This window comes from Pipistrellus kuhlii, unplaced genomic scaffold, assembly GCF_014108245.1.
Source record: "Pipistrellus kuhlii isolate mPipKuh1 unplaced genomic scaffold, mPipKuh1.p scaffold_m20_p_3, whole genome shotgun sequence".
NCBI classification, from domain to species: domain Eukaryota; kingdom Metazoa; phylum Chordata; class Mammalia; order Chiroptera; family Vespertilionidae; genus Pipistrellus; species Pipistrellus kuhlii.
This window is the reverse complement of record NW_023425529.1, coordinates 35012904-35033406: the sequence shown is the minus strand read 5'-3', so window position 1 is coordinate 35033406 and position 20503 is coordinate 35012904. Positions and strand designations below refer to the sequence as shown.

Below are 20503 nucleotides of genomic sequence, written 5' to 3'. Positions count from 1 at the left end.
GTATTTCTCTTACTGAATGTTTGTCAGGTGAAGTTTGAAGGAGCTGAAAGCCTTTGCTACTCTGTCACTTTCTAAAAACGTGTATGTTATTTCTTTGACCAGAGGCTCATGCAATGCTCAGTTTTCCTTCAGAGTAGTTGTATTTGAGGTAAAGCCGAGTGGCAGAAATGTTATGGGTTTGTTTTATGGCTGGCTTTGGAGCCATTATACTCAGTGCAGCTTGCCTCACCACTCACTGCTTTATATATCGTGAGATGCAGGCCTAACATTTCTGGCCAGATCTCTTAACTGGAGACTGGTTGTAGGGATGCAAAGTTACTTTAATAAATATTTAATCTCAAATGCCTGTGTTTAGTTACATCCATTAGACAGCTCCATTTAATTTTGTGTGTGTGCCCGTGCATCCTTAATTTATTCTTAATGTGTAAGCTTCCACAAACCCTTGTGAAGAGGGGGCCGTGAACAGATACTTTTACAGAGATATCTTGGCTACATAAGCATGAATACTCGGATCTGTCAGCCTTGCCACTCACCAGCTGTGCGACCTTAGGTGTTTTGTTCAGCTCATTCAAACTTCTTAGTCTTGAGCAGGTTGTGAAATGGGGCTAACCAGGCCTGCTTCAGAGTGCAGTTGTGAGAATTCAAAAGGAAGTGTGCATGTAAAATCTGGCCCATGGTAGGTGTTCAAGAAATTACGGTTTTGTTTTTTTAATTCACTTTGTCTCCATTGTGGTTAATTTTTTTTTTTTTTTTTTTTTTTTTGTTTGTAACATAGCATCACAATGAACACATTGCAGACCAGTAGTATTATTGCTAGCTTTATCCAGTGGCCAGATAAGTTTTTATTGAACGAGTACAAAAAACATTTTACATAAATATTAAAGGCATGCTTTAAAGTTAAATACCCATTGCATTTTGAAGCTGTTTATTACATGTTCTTACAAGTTAATATTTTTTTAGAGTATGATACTTTGTAAAACACTGTGTAATATGAAGCGAGAACTCTTGTGATCCTTCCACACTATTCCTCTTAAAATAATTTGGCTCTTTGTGTTACTTCAGGTTGAGAAGTTATAAAGTGTCTGCCGTGTAGAATTTTTATAGAATCCTAGTAGACCGCGAACAGTAGTTTTAAATGGCAGTTTTTAAGGGGTAGCAGAGAAATATGAATGCATGCAGCCAGGTTACATCAGAGATCTGTTCCTATAGCGCAACGTAACACAATTTTTGCCGTAAGTAGGCACCTACGTCACTCACATGGAGTACACACAGCAGTAATGAAGTGAAGCAGTAAAAAAAAAAAAAAAAAAAAAAAAAAAATATATATATATATATATATATATATATATATATATATTAAAAGAAAAATAGTAATTCTTGACCTTTACTTGTGGTAAATAAATAATAAAAAACATAAAGCACATATGTACATATGTCAAAATGATGGAACTTTTTTTTTTTTTAAATAAATACTGCAAATGGGAGATGGCGACATAAGCATGAAATGACATAAGTCAAGTCCTACGTAACCCGAGGGCTTCCTGCATGTCAATAAAACACCAGAATGCCTTGTCTACAGGTGATAGGTTCCAAGACCTCCAGTGGATGCCTGAAACTGGATAGTATTGAACTCTGCATTTTTTTTTTCTTTCTGTACATCTACACCTAATTTATAAATTAGGCACAGTAAGAGGTTAATGGCAATAACTAATAATAAAATAGAATAATTATAGTAATTGTTATAATTATAACAATTATTTCAGTAATACTGTAATAATGTAGCATTATTAAGTAAAATAAGGGCAATTTGAACACAAGGGAGGTGATACTGTGACATTCTGTTTGAGAACTGAGATGGCTACTCAGTGGCTAATGGGCAGGGAGGGGACAGTGTGGAGACACTGGGCAAAGGCTTGACCCAGGTTCCAGGTGAGATGGCGGGGGGGACGGCCCGAGACTTCATCACGTTACTCAGAATGGCGCTCAATTTAAAACTTACGTGTGTTTTTTTTAATCTTTTATTTTTATTGATTAAGGTATTGCATATGTGTCCTTATCTCCCCATTACTCCTCTTCTTCCCCCGCTTGTGCCCTTACCCCCACAAGTGTCTGTGTCCATTGGTTAGGTTTATGTGCATACATACAAGTCCTTGGCTGATCCCTTCCTCCTACCCTCCCCTGCCTTCCTCTGAGATTTGACGGTCTGAACGATGCTTCACTGTTTCTGGACTTGTTTTTGTTCATCAGTTTATATTGTTCACTATATTCCACAAATGAGTGGGATCATAACAATTGTAACAATTATTTATAAAAGATATTTATCTTTCTCTGACTTATTTCATTTAGTATAATGCTCTCCAGCTCCATCCATGCTATTGAAAATGGTAGGAATTCCTTTTTACAGCAGTGTAGTATTCCACTGTGTAGATGAACCACAGTTTTTTAATCCACTCATCTGCTGATGGGCACTTAGGCTGTTTCCAAATCTTAGCTATTGTAAATTGTGCTGCTATGAACATAGGGATACATATATTCTTTCTGATTGGTGTTCATTGTTTATTTCTGGAATGTCCCACTTAATATATTTTGACTATAGTTGACCACAGGTAACTGAAACCATGGAAATCAAACTTCAGATGAAGTAGGACTCCTATATAACCCTATATAATAAAAGTGTATATGCAAATTGTCCCCTCAACCAGGAGGGAGTTCTCTGGGAGTTCAACCAGGAGGCAGGGGAAGGGAGGGACGGGGAGGGAGGGAGTACCTGGGAGGCAGATGCTAGGGACCCTACCAATGCACAAATTTATAATTGTATAATCTCAGTGATTTATCCTCACATTGGTAATCCTGTTTATGAAACCCACCTTGGACTAGAGTTTCCTTCATTTTTCTTTATCTCACTTAAATATTAGTGATCCACTTGTTTATTTTTTTAGTAGCTAGATTTTAAGCTTTTCAAGGTTGAGTATTTTAACTTCCTGATATCAGCTATAAAGACCGTATACAATATTTGCTGAATGAATTATTTTATAAATAAAAAATAGGGGATTGTTTTGTTTTGTCATTTTATTATAGTGATATTATTGTTTAGTTTTTAAAGTGTTTAATACGTACTATTCGATTTTAAGAAAAAAGTTACTTTTCCTTTGAAATAGTTTTTATATTGAAGTTTGTTTTGATTTAATTAATCACCAGAATGCAGTTTTGGAAGGATTTCTAGTAATATGACTAATGATTCACCATTATTTCTCCTGTTGCTTTTCACCACTAACACTTCAGTATTTTATAACAGCCTTAAGTAGCCAGTTAGTAGTCTAGAGTAAATATTTTGCCATATTTGTTATGATGGGAACTTAATATACTGAGATATTATTATGAGACATAATTGGCTTCTAATGGATTGTTGTTTTGGTAATTTTAATAAGGCAGAAAGCTGTGGGCTACTTACTTGGACTGACATTCTCTTGATCATGAAAAAAGAAAATTCCTTGCACTGTGGGCGTCTATGAGATTTTAAAAAAATTGTCATTTTTATTCTTCCTTTCTCCCTCTCATCAATAAATAATTACCCCATGCTAGGTATTTTTATTTAGGTTAAAAATATATCTAAATCACATTTATTATTTACTTTTGAAACTTACATGTTAAAAATTTAAGATCTTCCTGTTGTGAAAGTGCACTGACTGGTCCTTAAAGTATATTTATAATTGATATGATTTTTTTTTTTCATACAGAGTCCACTGGAGAAAAATAGCGTAATATTTGATATGTTGTCTAAGCAATGACATTTCAGTTTTAAAGACAAAGAAACTAACAGGTCATGAACACATTGTGTTCCTGAGGTAAGCTGAGGAAAGCGAAGTGAAGTCTTCAGTGCTTTTGGAGTTGCACACCTTAATTAGTCTGTCCTCTGACTCTCTTGCTGGAGTCGCCTTCCCCTTATAAATAGCCTGGGCTCAGAAGTCCAAATGGACGGGTGTGGCTATTGTCACTTCATTGCCATGGCAATGGTGCAATTAGGGTGAAGTTGCTGGCAAGCGCCCGGGTGAGAGGGTTTTGATGGAGTGACTTGGAAGGGAAAGAATAAAGCCCGTTTCACAGCTGCTGTGTGTTCTGAATAGACCCAGCGGCTGCTTTTCCCCCCAGTTTTATTCTCATTTGGATGTAGGCACTGTGTGTCAAGGGGTTGTTGGCAGGAATACCTCCTTGTTCTCCTGTCTATCAAAGGGAAAACAAATTGAGGTTTTCAGTAAATATTGGGGCAAGTAGTTTGTGGAAGTTCCGGAAAGTAGTCCTTGAACTGAGCTCTCTGTCTTTTGGCTTTAGAATTGAAATGTCACTGATAGTAGAACAATCAATCTGTACGAATTCACTAGGAGATTTTTTTTAGCTGCTGATATGAACTTAGCCTATTTCTTGGGATAAAATTAAAAGTTGTGTAGAGGAATGAATGAAGGAGTGCCTCTATAAAAGAACTTGTAAAATAGATACTGGAAAACTGGTAGTTACATGTTGTTAGATATTAACTTTTTTAGTAAATGTCATTTAAAAAAATGAGATATAATGATATCTTCTTATTACATTACCTCATACAGGTAAATAAAGCAGGACAAATAATTTAAACTTTCAAATGGTAGAATTTTTCTAATGGCAGTGTTACTCTAAAAAATTTAGGAAAATTTTTCTCTATATGAGATTAATTTGAAAGTTCATATGAATCTTCAAGTTTTTTTTTTTTTTAATCTAATAATGAGTATTTAAAAAAAATTTTTTTTTGTAATCTTCACCTGAGGATATTTTTTCCATTGCTTTTTTAGAGGGAGAGTGGAAGAAGGGAGGGAAGGAGAGATGGACATTTATTTGCAAAGACATATGCACCCCTATGTTCATTGCAGCATTATTCACTATGGCCAATACATTAGAAACACCAGAAATGTCCTTCAGTAGATGACTGTATAAAACTTTTTCAGTTTTTAAAAAAATATATATTTTATTGATTTTTTACAAAGAGGAAGGGAGAGAGATAGAGAGTTAGAAACATCGATGAGAGAGAGTCATCGATCAGCTGCCTCTTGCACACCCGCTACTGGGGATATGCCTGCAACCAAGGTACATGCCCTTGACCGGAATCGAACCCGGGACCCTTCAGTCCCCAAGCCAACGCTCTATCCATTGAGCCAAACCGGTCTCGGCAAAATTTTTTCAGTTTTGATATTGGTTATATAGGCTTTCTTTTTCTTGACCAATCTTTTCAGTATTTGTGAACTTTAATAATTGTGAAAGAACCACCTTTTGTTTTTTTAATATTCGTATGTTTTTTCCTATTTCATTAAAATTTTTTATTTTTAGTTATTTATTTCCTTTTGCTTTTTAAAATTAATTTTCTTCCTTTTCCCCCAGATCCTTTGGATAAATAGAAGTTATCTCTTCAGTACCTGTTATCATTTAAACTTTTTTTTTTGGGGGGGGGGAGTGAATTGCAAATATGTAGTTTTTATTTTTTATTCATTTTCAAAAAAATTAAATTCTCAATATAATTTCTTCTTTGACCAAGGACTTGAAATTGTATTTCTCCTTTTTTTAAATCCTCACTTGAGTATTTTTTCGCATTGATTTTTATACAGAGTGGAAGGAAGAGAGGAAGGGAGGGCGAGGGTGGGGGGTGGGGGTGGGGCGACACATACACATTAATTGGTTGCCCTTTGCATGCACCCCAACTGGGGGCCAGAGATTGAACCTGCAACCAAAGTATGCGCCCTTGACCTGGAAGCAAACCTGAGACCCTTTGGTTCGGATTAATGCTTAACCAATTGAGCAAACCAGCCGGGACTGAAGTTGTATCCCTTAATTCTCAAACATATATGGTTGATACGTTTTGGTTATCTTTAAAAAAAAATCAGTTTTCTGTGTAATTGCTTTGAGGTTAGAAATCATGATCTATATCATATTGGCCCTTTGATATATGATGACGACTGTTCTTTATACCAGTAAATAAATTTATAACTGATTCTTCTGTGCTTGTACCAATAACGTGTAATTTTTACTTGTTGAATGTAGAGTTCATAAAGTGGATGCAGATCCAATTTAATTGTGTCGTTCAAATAATTTGCATGTTTTATTGAACTTTTCTTTCCTAGTTCTGTCATACTGATTCTGATACGTTACTATCATCTACCGTGGTTTGGATTTGCCTATTAAAATAATTATCAAATTACCCTGTTGATCATTAGCAATAATTTTTGCATTAAAGTTTATTTTGTCTGGATAAATATTGCTACCTCAGCTTCTAGTTAGACTTTTTCTCATTTTTCTGTTCTTTTATTTTCAATCTTGTTTCTATCCTTTTAACTTGTGTTTGTTGTTTTATTTGTACAGAAAGTAAAGTACAAATTTCAAATTCAGACTGCATTAAATCTAGACTAATTGCTCTTCTCTTCTACTTGGTACATTTGATCCTTTTGGGCATATCATGATGACTATTATAATTGAATTTATATCAGCCTTTTTTAATTGCCCTGTATATATATTTTTTTCTTATGCAACTTTCAACTGTTACATTTTGTTTATATCTATTTTCTCAGTAGCTTCCATTGAGATTTTATTTGTCCATATTTGAAGATATTCAACGTCTTTATCCTCCATCCCAACAGTATAATCAACTTAAAGCACATTAATGTTTTTTACCCTCTTCCCAACTTTAATTCTCTTGTTGTCATGTATTTTGATTTTCCTCTGCCACTAGATATTGTTACTAGGTTTTCATAGGTTCGTTTTTTTACATTTCCTACATTTTTACCACTTTCTCTGTTGTGCATTCCTTCTTGTATTTTTATTCTTTTTGTGTCAAACATTTGGGTTCATTTTCTATCTGAAATACACTTTCAAGAATGTCTTTATTTAGGAATTTTGCCCATTTTTTTGAGAGAGATTTTTTTTTGCGGTTGGACCAAAAACCTATTGATACTTAATTTTTTTTCGGCCCAATGAAAATACCATCTCACTGTCTTCTGTGTTCCATGTGGCTAATGAAGAGTCAGCTGTCATTTAACAGAAAAATTCTAACAGCAGTTAGAAAATGGTGACAATACTATGGATGTTTCTTGCTTCCTACCTTTTTATTTTCAGAAAAACTAGATATATATGGGAATTTCGCTTACTTTTCTCATGTCTGATCACCACTCAAATAAGAAAAGCATCATGTTAAACTTGGAACATATGCAAAGAAGGGAACCTCAGGATTTGGGAGATTCTTTTTTAATTATCAAGGCAAACATAACAAAAGGAATTTTTAAATTTTTTGTGTTTAAAGCTACCCAGTTAGGAGTTTTCTTTAAATTGAAATTAGTCCTTTAAAAACAAAGAATATAAATAATCTTTAGTTATATACCTATTACCCATCATTTTTCTGTCATTTATTTTTAGATGAATCACTCTACCTCATCATTTATCAAGTAGTTGGAAATCACTACTTCTATTCTGGCTCTGTCAGGGTCTCAAAGCTGCTGGAACAGAGTAAGATAATGCCAGCATTCATGCCAGCTAATTTGTGCTAGAGCCGTTCTGTTGATTGAGTCAGAGCTGCTACTAGATCTACAATTAGAGGGAAAGGATGTTTATAAGCCCTGGGGTTATAAATGGAGGTTCATTTTAAGTCACCTCTTCCAAAAGCCAGCTTAAGAGAGATGATACTGCCTTTTTTCCTTGTTCATTATTTGTCACAGCATTTGGAGACTCTTTCTGAGAGTGTTAGTGAACCATATTTACCAGTATTCTGCTCATCACCCTTCATAAATGTTAAGGATCCCTATCTCTTTTTAAACCGTAGAAGAAGAAACAGTGTGGTAAAATGTTGATAAGCGTTTCAGCATGAATGATGTCTAAACCGTAGAAGAAGAAACAGTGTGGTAAAATGTTGATAAGTGTTTCAGCATGAATGATGTCTGCCATTTCAAAGAATCAACTAAACAAGCTTTAAATTGTGTATACATCCCTGGGGCACTGAAGAACCAAATGTGAAATTTGCTTTGTCTATTAAAATGATTCTGATGGGATACTAAAGAGAACCTAAAGATTTCCCCCTCTTTTCATTCACTCCATCTATTCATTCCCTTTATCATTGGAGAGAACTAGCTTTCTTTCTTTCTTTCTTTTTTTTTTTTTTAATTGATTTCAGAGAAAGGAAAGGAGGGGGGAGAGAGAGAGATAGAAACATCACTGATGAGCATCATTGATCAGTTGCCCCCACACACCCAAACTGAGAACACAGCCTCTAACTGGGCATGTGCCCTGACCAGGAATTGAACCTTGACCTCCTGGTTCATAGATGGATGCTCAGCCACTGAGCCATGCTAGCTGGGCAAGAGACCTCACTTTCTTACAGCCTGATGATATCGCACTAGGGCTCCTAAAAGCAGACTGTCTCATTTTAGTGTGGCTCTTAATCCTTCTCACCATAGCTCTTACACGTTTTCATTTTCTATCTTGGAAAATAAGTGCAAACAATATGCATGTAGAAAATAATTCCATACTTTATGGTAATAAAATAAAAGGAAATGAAAGTTAACTTGGCTGTGTTCCTCATCAAACATTTAAAATTTTATTATAGAGTCCCATGGTTACCATGTATTATTAGAGAACACTGCGGGAAAGGATGTTGTGTATCATTGCAGATCTTAAAAAAAAAAAAAAAATGTGCCTTTTTCCCCTTCATTTTTACTTGGTAGTGATTTTACTTCTTATATTGATTTTTAAATGTAGGCAGCATAGGGATATTCATATGCTATAGATGGAAAGATAGTATTAGAAAAGGTTGGTAAAGATAATATCCGTTGGTAGGTGGCTTACATGATTCTCACCACTTTAAAAAACTTAGGATCATTTTGTCTACTTTTTAGAGACATAGGAAATCATTAATAGAGATATCTGATTATCAGGATGGACATTGTGTTGCTCTATGATTCTATGCCTCTTTGAACATTAAAAAAAATAAGTGGAAAACTTTAAAAGAATTATTCAAGCATAACGTTCTAACCAAGTAAAATGTGTAGCCATTGTTACTAAATGCTGGAAAAGAAAATGACCAGTTCATGCTTTGAAGTGGTTATCAAACTAAGAGATTCTGTGTAGCTCCTCAAGTGTGTTACTTAGAAAAGGGAAAAGAGAGGAGCCTTGGGGAGAATGGTTTTGAGAACACTCAGTGGCTCTCTTATCCAGCCAGGTTTCTGTAGTCTGCACTAAGTGAGGGGCAGGTTCTCCGAGTGGTTTGTATGGAAATTTCCCAGTCCTTAAAGTTTTTGTTGTTGTTAATCTTGGGATTGGTTTAGAGGTTATTTCAAAAACTAGAAGCCCGGTGCATGAAATTCATGTACAGGTAGGGTCCCTATTTGGCTGGCAATCAGGGCCAATTGGGGTCTTCCTCTCCCTGGCTGCTGGCTGCCATTTGGGGTCTTCCTTCATTCCATGCTGCCCCCTGATGGTCAGCGCACGTCATAGCTAGTGGTTGAACTCCTGGTTGGTCGAACTCCCGAGGGGACAATTTGCATACTAGCCTTTTATTATATAGGATAGTAAATGAATCATTTATTTTCTGATACATACTCATGGCAACAGGGTTTTCTAATGCTGTTTGGTTATGAAGTTGTATAGTTTGGCAGGATATAAAATAATTGGATCATATTTTCCCCCTAATTGTATGCAGTTGTTGCTCTCTGGCCTTTCAATTGCTGGTTATTTTTACGTTATAAATAAGCAGGGTTTTTCTTTCTGCCCTATTCATAAAATTTCACACAGAAAAAAACCATTATTTTTGTTAACTGTGCAAATCAGAAAAATTCCCAGCATATATCTAGCTGTTACTTCCTATCCCATGAGCCCATTTATTTCTTTTGTCATGGTTTCTTTCCCAACAATATCTTTTATCATTTCAATTTTCTTTGCTTCTGAAATAGATGTTCCACACTTTCTCAAACTTTATCCAGCTTTTTTTTGTTGTTGTTGTTCTTTATGCCTTCAATATGGTATTTCTGTAATTACTTACATATTCTACTATTAAAATTTTAGTGTTCTTGCAATTCTTCCTTATCCTACCCATTTCTCAGTTCAGTTTCATTCTGTTGTCTTTTTATTTAAGCCAATTCCCTCTTTGTGGCTCTCTGTTCCTGCTTTTTATGCAGGACTAGACCTTAGATTAAAAAGCTTTGTGTGTGTGTGTGTGCATCCATATATTATTTTGCTATGCTAATATTTCCTTTAATACTTTTCTTCTATTTTACTTCTCAACCCTTTAAATCTATTGCATGAAAATTCCTACAACAAAATTTTAGCACTGGGCTTATTTTATTATAAAATGTACACATTTCTTATATATTTTATCTATGCCTACTCAATTATCTGTATTCAGGTGATTCATTGCCTTTTAGCTTCTATTTAGTTTCATGTTTGTTGCCCTTAAACGCTTACCTCTAGATTAGATGTCACATAGAGCTAAATATGACGGAGAACCCTTGTATACCTGTTTGCTAAATTCACTGCCTTGAGGAAAATGCATTGATTTCTTATTATACGTTCTGCATTCCATTTGTCAGGTTTAAAAACATACTGCTTCTACTAATGTGGCATTTCATACAGCTATTTTTCCTGCATTACCTCTAAATGATGTTTAAAGAGCTCTCTTACATATTTGTTAATATCTTCACTTGCTACCTCTCCCGATCAAGAAATCCTTTCCTTCTCTGTCCTTTTCCTGCCCTCTTCATCTCTATGTTTTAGGACCACTTCTCTTCATTTGAATACTGGAATATTATACTGCTACTTAAAATGATCTTGTATAACAAGGGTGCCAGACCTACACGTGTGCAGGTTGTTGTAATGGCTACGTAGGGATACGTATGTCTAGTTTGGCCACTTTTCTTGGTACCTTAATTGTTATGTAATCAGTTTACTACCTTGTATCTTACACTCATCCATATTTTTGGTACCTGCCTAGTTTATAGAGAAGTTTGAGAGCCCTTTTTGGAAAAAAACAATATTTAAAGAGAAGGTAAATATTCACAATATAATAAGTTAAAGTTACAGGCTTATGGAACAACTACTACAAGTTATAACCAAATTTTAATAGTGGTTGTCTATGGGTAATATGATTTTTATTTACCTTATTATCTGTAGTTTCCAAAATTTCCTTAATGAGTAATGGTTTTAATATAAAAACCAATCAACTAACGAGTTTAAAAGGATATGGTTTTGTGTATATATCTTCTATTGTTCTTCTATTCAACAAGACCTGTGCTTGACACTTAGGGAAGTTGTATTTCAGAAGATGTGAGAGATATGATCAAGAATGAGCTTGTGGTCCTGCTAGGAGAAACAATGAGATACAGTCTTTACCAAAAAGTTCTCAGAAACAAAGGACACGAACTGCCCTGAACTGATGTACTGATGGTGTGTTCATAATGCTCTGTTAAGAGGTTCTAAACACCATAGAACAATGGTTCTCAACCTTTCTAATGGTGCGACCCTTTAACACAGTTCCTCATGTTTTGGTGAATCATAATGTAAATATCCGTGTTTTCCGATGGTCTTAGGCTCTACAGCAGCGGTTCTCAACCTGTGGGTCGCCTAAGACCATCGGAAAACACAGATATTTACATTACAATTTATTACAGTTTTGAAGTAGCAACGAAAATAATTTTATGGTTGGGGGTCACCACAACATGAGGAACTGTATTCTAGGGCAGCGGCATTAGGAAAGTTGAGAACCACTGCCATAGAAGGTTACCTCTGCTAGTTATTCTCATAGGTATACTCTGGGGTCTTCTCTTGGGGCATTTTGTGTTGATATATTTTCATCACTTTGGGGCCTATTGCTCTTTGAAGCTGCTCAGCAGTATTTTTATGAGTGCCTTAGACCTTACTGTTAGAAAAAAAAAACAAAAAAAAACAGAACTGAATTTTAAGAGTGTCCATCACCTGGTAACTGTAGGTACTTGACTTTTAGAAGAATGCAGACATCCCATTTTGGTCAGGACAGCCAGACCAAAACAAAGGCAATGAAGGGGCACTGTTTGTTTAGGCAGATTCTCTCTTTATTATAACCCTTCCTTTAGAGATCATAGATTAATAATTTACAAAACGGATTAGGACATCATAATCCTTCTTGTTCAAGCAGCATTATTATAAAAAGGCAGCTTCATGTGCTTCTGAGAAGCTAATTAGTCGCTGTCTGGCTTATCACGCTGAGAGGCTGCGGTGATTCATGGGCCTTTACCCTTCACAACAGGATTTTCTAATGCTGCTTGGTTATGAAATTATTTATATTTGTGACTCAGGGCTTTAAAAGGGCTTCCAGCAGAGTTTGTAAGCCAACTTCTGCACTCAGAAGCATTTTGTGCTGTTTATGGTGAATCAGTTTGGCGTAAGAAAGTGCGTGAATCCAGTTTCACTGCGTTGCTGAGGTGCAGTTTTCTGGTAAAACTCCTTGCCAATCCTGATGAGTTTTCATTGATGTAGACCTTTTGATTCTATAAGAAACAAACTTTTCTTATATACAGTTTTTAAACAGTATTCAGAAACAGTACCAACACAGTGTTTTAGCGTGGTTCTGTTTATTCTAATATGCCTTTGACAGAAACTTAGACCACTACTTTTTTAATGTTTTTAATTATTTTTTTGCATTTTTTTATTTTTAAAAATGTATCTTGATTGCAAGTTATACGATACATTTTTTTTTAAAATGGAAAAAAATAAAACCCATTGACCCCTTCTAGCCTGCTTGCTCTCCTCACTTCAGACCTTCACCACACTATTCATGAGGTTAGTTCGGATGATTAAGAATTTGTTCTTGCCCAGCCAGAATGTCTCAGTGGTTGGGCAGAGGCCCGTGAACCAGTCAGCTCAGGGCACCTTGCCCAGGTTGTGGGCTCGACCCCCAGTGTGGGCCATGCAGGAGGCAAACGATCAGTGATTCTCTTTCATCCTTGATGTTTCTATCTCTCTCTCTCCGCCCTTCTTCTCTGAAATCAATAAAAATATTTCTTAAAAAAGAATTTATTCTTTATCAGACATTTATTTTATTTGATTAGTGATTGTTGGGTGGTGGGGGAGGGTAAAGGAGGGAGTTTCTACCCTTCTAGGTTCTTTTACTTAAAAGGTAATTCATCATAAGATGATTAACAAGCGGAAATGACCAAATTTACACGAGAGAGACAAACATCACACATACAGGAGAGGTTCAGATACAGGAAGTTAAAATGAGGCATATGTGACAGTTTGAGCTAAGGATGAGGTAAAATGCCTTGGGGCGTCCGAGGGGAGGAAGTCATTCATTCAAAGGATGATCAGAGCAGATGTTCAGTACCCTGCGCTATGAAGTCAGAAAGTTGTTTCTGGTTATATCTCATTATGTTTAAAGCTCCTGATTTAAATTCTTTAAAGGGAGAAAGTGATGAAATTTTCTGTTGAGCCGTCAGGGTCTCGGTTGGCTCCAGCTCAAAATAATTCACTTGCCAAAGGGCTCATCTTGGGAAGGCCTGTTCTGAACCCCTTCAGTGGAATAGGGGAGAAAACAGAATCTCTCCACAGAATCTGCTAAACTTTAAATACCACCAATTACACCCATTTATGAAGCACATATTTTTAATTTTGTGGAATCTCATATACTGTTAACTGTTCTTCCTTCATTAGAATAGCGAGTTCTGTCGGAAGAGAGAATTCCATGTGTTTCTCTAAAATAGAGTTTTGGGGGGTGATATAGGCTTAATGCCCAAGGTTTTTTGTTTTGTTTTTTATAACTGGTCATGTTTGGAAATCCATAAATTGTGGTTTGTATGGTTTGTTTTATTGATAGCAAGGCAGGTTAACAGGGCCTGTAAAATGTATATATTGAATGGTTATGAGCCTAGTGAACATGAGTGTACTACTTCTAATCACGAGCATTCAGTTATTGTTCTCCATTTTCATAAAGCAGTTTTATGGGTTCAAACTTGTCTGGCTCAAAATTATACAACTAATCACATTTAGTTCCAGGTTTTCTGAGTAATTCATCTGAGCTCTTTAGCATGACACCTGTTGGCAGTCAGTCACATTGCAGGTGGTAGGAGCAGAGAAGAGTTAGGACTTTCCTGATCCTGGAAGTTCATGTGCGCTAGCTAAGGAAATAGGGCCCAAAAGATAAAGTTCCTGAGAACTTTACAGAGTGTCACATTCTGAACAGAGGCATGACTCTCAGTCCTGGAGTGGCACATTGCAAAGGTGAGGGAGCTTAGATCTGAGACCCACTTTGACATTAATTTGCCGTGATGTGACTTTCTGAACATCTCTTCTTGTCTGGCTCGAAGGCTGGGTTTCTGTACTTTCCTAGGGGGGTTGATGAATACCTGTCCCGCCTACCTCTTGATAGGATGACCTTACATAATAATGCAAAATGGTGTCATAAAAAGACTTTAGAAATAATAGTACTCAAGGGCATGGTTGATGCCTGCTGGTTGCTCCTGCTCAGTTTCTTTCTCCAGCAGTTCCTTAAAGAGTGTCATTTTTCTGGACTCAGTTTTAGGTGTTTTTCTCATGTGTCTTTTTGGGAGCTCTCCTCTGTTCCCACGGTTTCCGTTATGTGCACCAGCCACCCAAAAGCACCTTCTGAACTCCAGATACCTGTAAAATTCCCAAACCCTGCCTAGCCCAGTCTCAGTATGGAGTTGCATTTAAAAAAATATAGTCCAGCAAGTCAAAACAGTTGAAAAATAATACTACTCTTGTGTCTTGCAGATTATAACAGCATGTAGAGTACAGCTCAGCAATATTTCTTAAAATCTGTTCTCTCTCACATCCCCCAGTCAAGCCTCAGTCCATCCCTCTGTAATAGGCTCCCAGTCTTCCCCATACTGACCCTGAGCCTCACACTTTCAATTCTCTCCACTCTTTTTTTTTTCAGTTGAACTTCCTCCCACAACCAAGATCTTTGACCCATGTTTCCTACATGTTTCTTCTTTTTTTCTCTTGTCTAGCATGAAAACAGCTCAAGAACTAGGCTGACAAAGACCAATTTTTTCCTAAGGATGAGTGAAAGGTTGCTTATTTTGGCAAAGACCCTTATTGGTCTTTGGGTAGGAGAAGAGAGGGAGGCTGGGAATATTCACATGTAAGTAATCTGTATTCCCAGCACACGTACAGAGTAGTCTGCTTGCTGTCTGTATGCTTCACGAAGCACCTCTTTCTCAACCTAAAACTTGACCTTATTATGGTCCACCCGCACTTGCTTCTCCTCCAGGATCCCTTATCTGTATGAAAAGCACTCATCAAAAGAGTGGCTTACTTTGGACATCTGAACATCATCCTTGAATTCTTTCTGTCCTCATCCTTCACATTCCATCCAAATTATCTTTAGCCCAAGTACAAATTATTGATACATACTTCTAGGATCTCTCCTCTTTATTCCACTCTAATGCTGTCATTACTCATTGCTCCTTTGCAATCAGTTTTCTCTACTCCAACCAAAGTAATGCTTTACCACATGAATCTGATTGTGACTTTTCCTCCTTTACGTTACTTGAAGTCTTCTTAGTACCAAACCCTTAATATTAGTATTAATTCTGAATTGTCTGGTTGGTCCCCACCCATGTCTCCAGAGATCATCTTCCTCCACAGGATGCATTTCTTCCTGCCTGAAGCTTTTGTTTAGGTTGGTCTGATTGTCTAAATATATCTCACCTTCCACACTCCCACCTAGCTTAGCTTCCTCATTCTCCTGATCTTGCTTTAAATATAGCCTCATGCAAGGCTTTTTTGATTTCCTCCTCCTGTCCCTTTGTCATTCATGTCCCCCACACTTGCCCTTGAGTCTGACCCATCACACTGGAAATGTAATTACTTGCTCAAACACATTTTTTTCTCAGCAAATCCTAAGGTCAGCGGGCATGTCCTCCTCCTGTTAGAGCACTCTGTCCCCAGCTCAGGTCAGGAATTCAGTGGATGCTCGCTGCTAAATGGATGCTACTTCTATGATCTGTGCCCTGTATGCCTCTCCCAATTCATTTCTACACATATATTGCTTCACACTTTCTGTGCAGCCTTTGAGAAACCCGTGTCATTTTATATTTTTGTAAGCTCATGCTCTTTTCTGCAGAATTGTCTGCCCAGCCTTTCCTTCCTATCACCTGATCATCCTCAGCATGCAGCAATGTCAGCATCAAACTGACAGGATGCAGTGTGTAGCTGTGCTGTGACCCTTCCCATGTTACTTTGAAGTTTTTATTTGGCTGCATTTTTTTTTCTTTTTTTTTGAGTGGACTTTTTGTGTTTCTTCCTTTAGGGAAGGGACCTCATTTTATTTATGCATTATTTTGATAATCCCAGCACTTAACATAGGTCAAACTGAAATACTACTGATATTATGAACTACTTTCTGTATGCTAGGCACATTTCATGTGCTTTTTTCTATTAACTCATTGAGTTTTCCCAACTTCCATGGAATAGTTACTTTAAAAAAAATATATTTTATTGATTTTTTACAGAGAGGAAGAGAGAAGGATAGAGAGTTAGAAGCATTCATGAGAGAGAAACATCGGTCAGCTGCCTCTTGCACACCCACTACCAAAGTACATGCCCTTGACCAGAATTGAACCTGGGATCTTTCAGTCTGCAGGCTGACGCTCTATCCAAATCGGTTTTGGCAAGATTTACTTTTACTCTTTCTGTTATATAGATGAGGAACTGGAGACCCAGGAAGGTTAAGTTGTCAAGACTTAACCAGCTGGTATAGGCCAAGGCTGGAAAGTAAACCCACTGATTTCAGGGCCTGCCCTGAGCTGTGGTGGTCAGTCAGTGGAGTCTAGTACTTTCAAAAGTGGGTTCTGGAATCTCACTCTTTGTTGTGAATTCTAGTTCTTCCACTTTTCTTACTCAATTGTGAGACTTAATTATATGTCCTTTAAAGGGATGTTCTGAGGCTTAGATAAAATAATCAGTTTATGTGAAGTATCTAATGGATTGTAAGTAGTTGTAACAGTGCTAAGTCAACGTGAGCATTCATTAGACAGATCCTGTAGGATTCTTTCCAACTCTCAATCAAAGTAAATAAATGTATTTAAAATAGTTGAAATTGGAGACAGTTGTCACATCATGGGGGAGTTGAATCCACAGACTACATACCAAGAAGTCTAAAACACTAGATAGAGGTGGGCCTCTCTGAGTGCCTATATAGAGCGGGACATAAGGAAGCGATGTGATTTATAGTGCCAATAAACAAACACAAATCAGTTACCGAGAAGCACAACTATTGCAGTTCCAGAGATAAGAGAGAAGTGTCTCTCCTCCAGAGTGTGGGAAATGGTACCTTCAACAGCCCCTATTGGAAAGCACATCCACAGATTTCTTAATGCAGCTTCACTACAAGCTACTTTTGGGCCTCATGCAAACCAGTTCATTAAAAATCATTCTAGATGTGTCTGTTATGCAATCCACTGATGTTCTAGTTTAATCTAGGGATCGGTTAATAGTATCTACAAATACTTTTTCTTAGTGAATCCTGATCCTCCTCCCCCCCAACTACTGGTGAGTATTGATTAGCTATTAGTTTTAGATTAAAAATCGAAAGTGCCACTGGGAAGTGAGTTAGGTAATGGCCAGCAAGGCCAAGATTTTCTTTAAGAAATGATTTTGGATTGGCTCAAAATTGTGGCCTATAGTACTGCAATTTTATAGATGCATGGTGAACATCAGGATCACCTGGAGGATTTTGAAAAGACAGGCTCATCTCCCAACTCTGTAGTCATCTGGGGTGGGGAGGGGAGGAAATCTTTCAAACAAAACAAAACAAAACAAAAACAACATATAAATGATTCTAGTGATCAATGAAGTTGGAGAACTACTACCATTGATTATGCTGCATTGATTTTAGCTAGAAGAAAATTTAAAGGAGTTATAACCAAATATATTTAAACCATAAAAACTGTCTTGTTTTATGGTTAAAGGTCATCTGTTTTTTAAAACTGTAAAATCCCGAACTACTGTCCATAGTAAACTATTTCTGAAATGTACACCTAGACAATCAAATAAGGTGATTTAATGTATGGATTTCTTATTAATAAATCAATTAAGAGTTTTGGTGTGTCTTCTGGAAATGATGACTTTGAATAGTGACTATGTATTCGTTAATAATTTTTTTTTTTTATTCTCAGCATTGTCTGATTACATTTCCATGTAAGACTAAAAATATTTCAATAATTAGACTCAGTCCAGAGAGCATTTTCCCATTTTTTAGATCTTAAAAAATTATAAAGCATACTTTGATGCATTCTAAAGTTATGTGAGATCTCTAGAGGCATTCTGATAATATGAAAAATGATACTCAGATTGGTATCTCGCATACATCTTTACTTATCTGCAGTAGTCACCAGTTACAAAGAGAATCTTTAAATATGTGGTGGACCTTTGTCTAAAGTAGAGCACCACACTGGATGTGTCTTAACCTAGCATGAATATTTATGACAACAGACGAAATCTTGAGAAAGTGTCTCATGCTTACTTTTCGTTGTTCCTTGCAGGCATTGCTTCTATGACAGTGCCAGTGTACATTGCTGAGGTCTCACCACCCGACCTACGAGGCCGATTAGTCACCATTAACACCCTCTTCATCACAGGAGGCCAGTTCTTTGCAAGTGTTGTTGACGGAGCCTTCAGTTATCTCCAGAAGGATGGATGGAGGTCTGTAAACAGTTCTTACAGTTAATTTTTCAAATAAATCATGATGTTAGGGGATGGGAGGACATTGAGAAACGAGAGGGAAAATATAACGGAGTATTTTGAATCGTTATAGTGAATTTCTAAGTGGGTGGCATTCAGCAAAATTGAAAGTGGACAAGAAGTTGATATTTATTTTAATGACAGACAAAGAACCTACCATTGAGAATTGATATTTACAGAGTTTTTTAGCATTTAGGTGACATTTCTCACACTGTGTGTAAACTTTTGCAATATTGGTTTAAAAGTGAATGCAGCAATAAGTATGCATAGAGTTCTTGATGGTATCAGTGATTAATAAGCTGTATATGAACTGAAGATAAAGCAAATGTCCTTTGGATTTAGGAGGCTATACATTCTGATTTGAATGAAAGAGAAAACACAGTCTTTAAGCTATAGATTTAGCTCTCCTATATAAAAGATTATATATATATATTTAAAAGATACAAGTTATTTTTTTTTATTACCGTTTGGTTGATTTTTAATCAAAAGAGATGAGAAAAAATGTTTTTAAAACTGCTTTAAAATATATTCAAATTGAATAGTGTAAAAACAAACTAATTTTAAGCTTAAAGATAATATAGGCTCTAAATTTTGATACTATAGTATTCAAAACAACAAATTCATGTAAGTGTTCCAGGGAGATTTTATTAAAAGGCATAATAGGCTGCACAAAATTATACAGGTATCAAGCATCTAATCAGTATAGGTCCAGGGAATAAAATATTGAGTAAGTCATACTCTAGTACTTATTTTCATGGTGATTACAATATTGAAGTTAATTCTTTTTTTTAGAAAATGTTTATTTATTGATTTTAGAAAGAGGAAGGCCGAGGGGAGTGGGGAGAGAGAAAGAAATATCAGTTTGCTATTCCACTTATTTTAAAAAAAATACATTTTATTGCTTTTTTACAGAGAGGAAGGGAGAGAGATAGAGAGTTAGAAACATCGATCAGCTGCCTCCTGCACATCCCCCCTGGGGATGTGCCCACAACCAAGGTACATGCCCTTGACTGGAATCAAACCTCGGACCCTTCAGTCCGCAAGCTGATGCTCTATCCACTGATCCAAACTGGTTTTGGCATATTCCACTTGTTTATGCACTCATTGGTTGCTTCTTGTATGTGCCCTGACCTGGGATGGAACCTGCAACCTTTTATTGGGTTGACACTCACCAACTGAGCTACCCAGCCAGGGCTTGAAGTTAATTCTTAACAGCTTATGAAAAATAATTATATTCATTGTAGATATAGGGAATTAAACTTGTATGTAAGCAGCACAATAAATCACATGGCTTAGGATGAGCCTTTAAACACTTAGACTGAAATTTTATTAAAAGTCACCTGAGAGGGAGGGGGGGAGAAAAAAAAAAAGTCACCTGAGAAAACTCATTGAAGCCAATTAGGGCCTACATTTGTCAGGACATTAAAGAGAAGACACAGTTCTTGAGGAGCATTAGCTCTGCCTGCCTCTGTTGCTCAACTGCTTTCTGCCTTTCTCTGTCAAAGTGAGAAATGACTGGGAAAATTAAGAAGCAGGAAATTTCATCTTCCCCACCACCCACTCTGTAGATGAACTGGAAGAGGGAGAAGATAACTTAGAGCATAACCTCATATTTTGAGTTTTTCTTGGAAGCTCAGTGGAAGTCATTTAGTCTACATGTCTTTAAGAGCTAAACCATCTGTTTACATTTGGTTTAAAATTTATTAATGTTAACTAATATAGAAATACACATATACTATTACTAAAAATCTGTTTTTAAATGCAATTC

At 36.5% G+C, this 20503-nt stretch overlaps 1 protein-coding gene across 1 annotated transcript in view; it reads left to right on the top strand.

Moving 5' to 3' along the window:
* SLC2A13 (solute carrier family 2 member 13) overlaps positions 1 to 20503 on the top strand; it is a 266636-nt gene that overhangs the window by 29116 nt on the left and 217017 nt on the right. The window contains exon 2 of the mRNA XM_036456553.2: positions 18537 to 18696. Within this exon, the coding sequence (XP_036312446.1) occupies positions 18537 to 18696 (160 nt within the window). The remainder of the gene's footprint in view (positions 1 to 18536; positions 18697 to 20503) is intronic.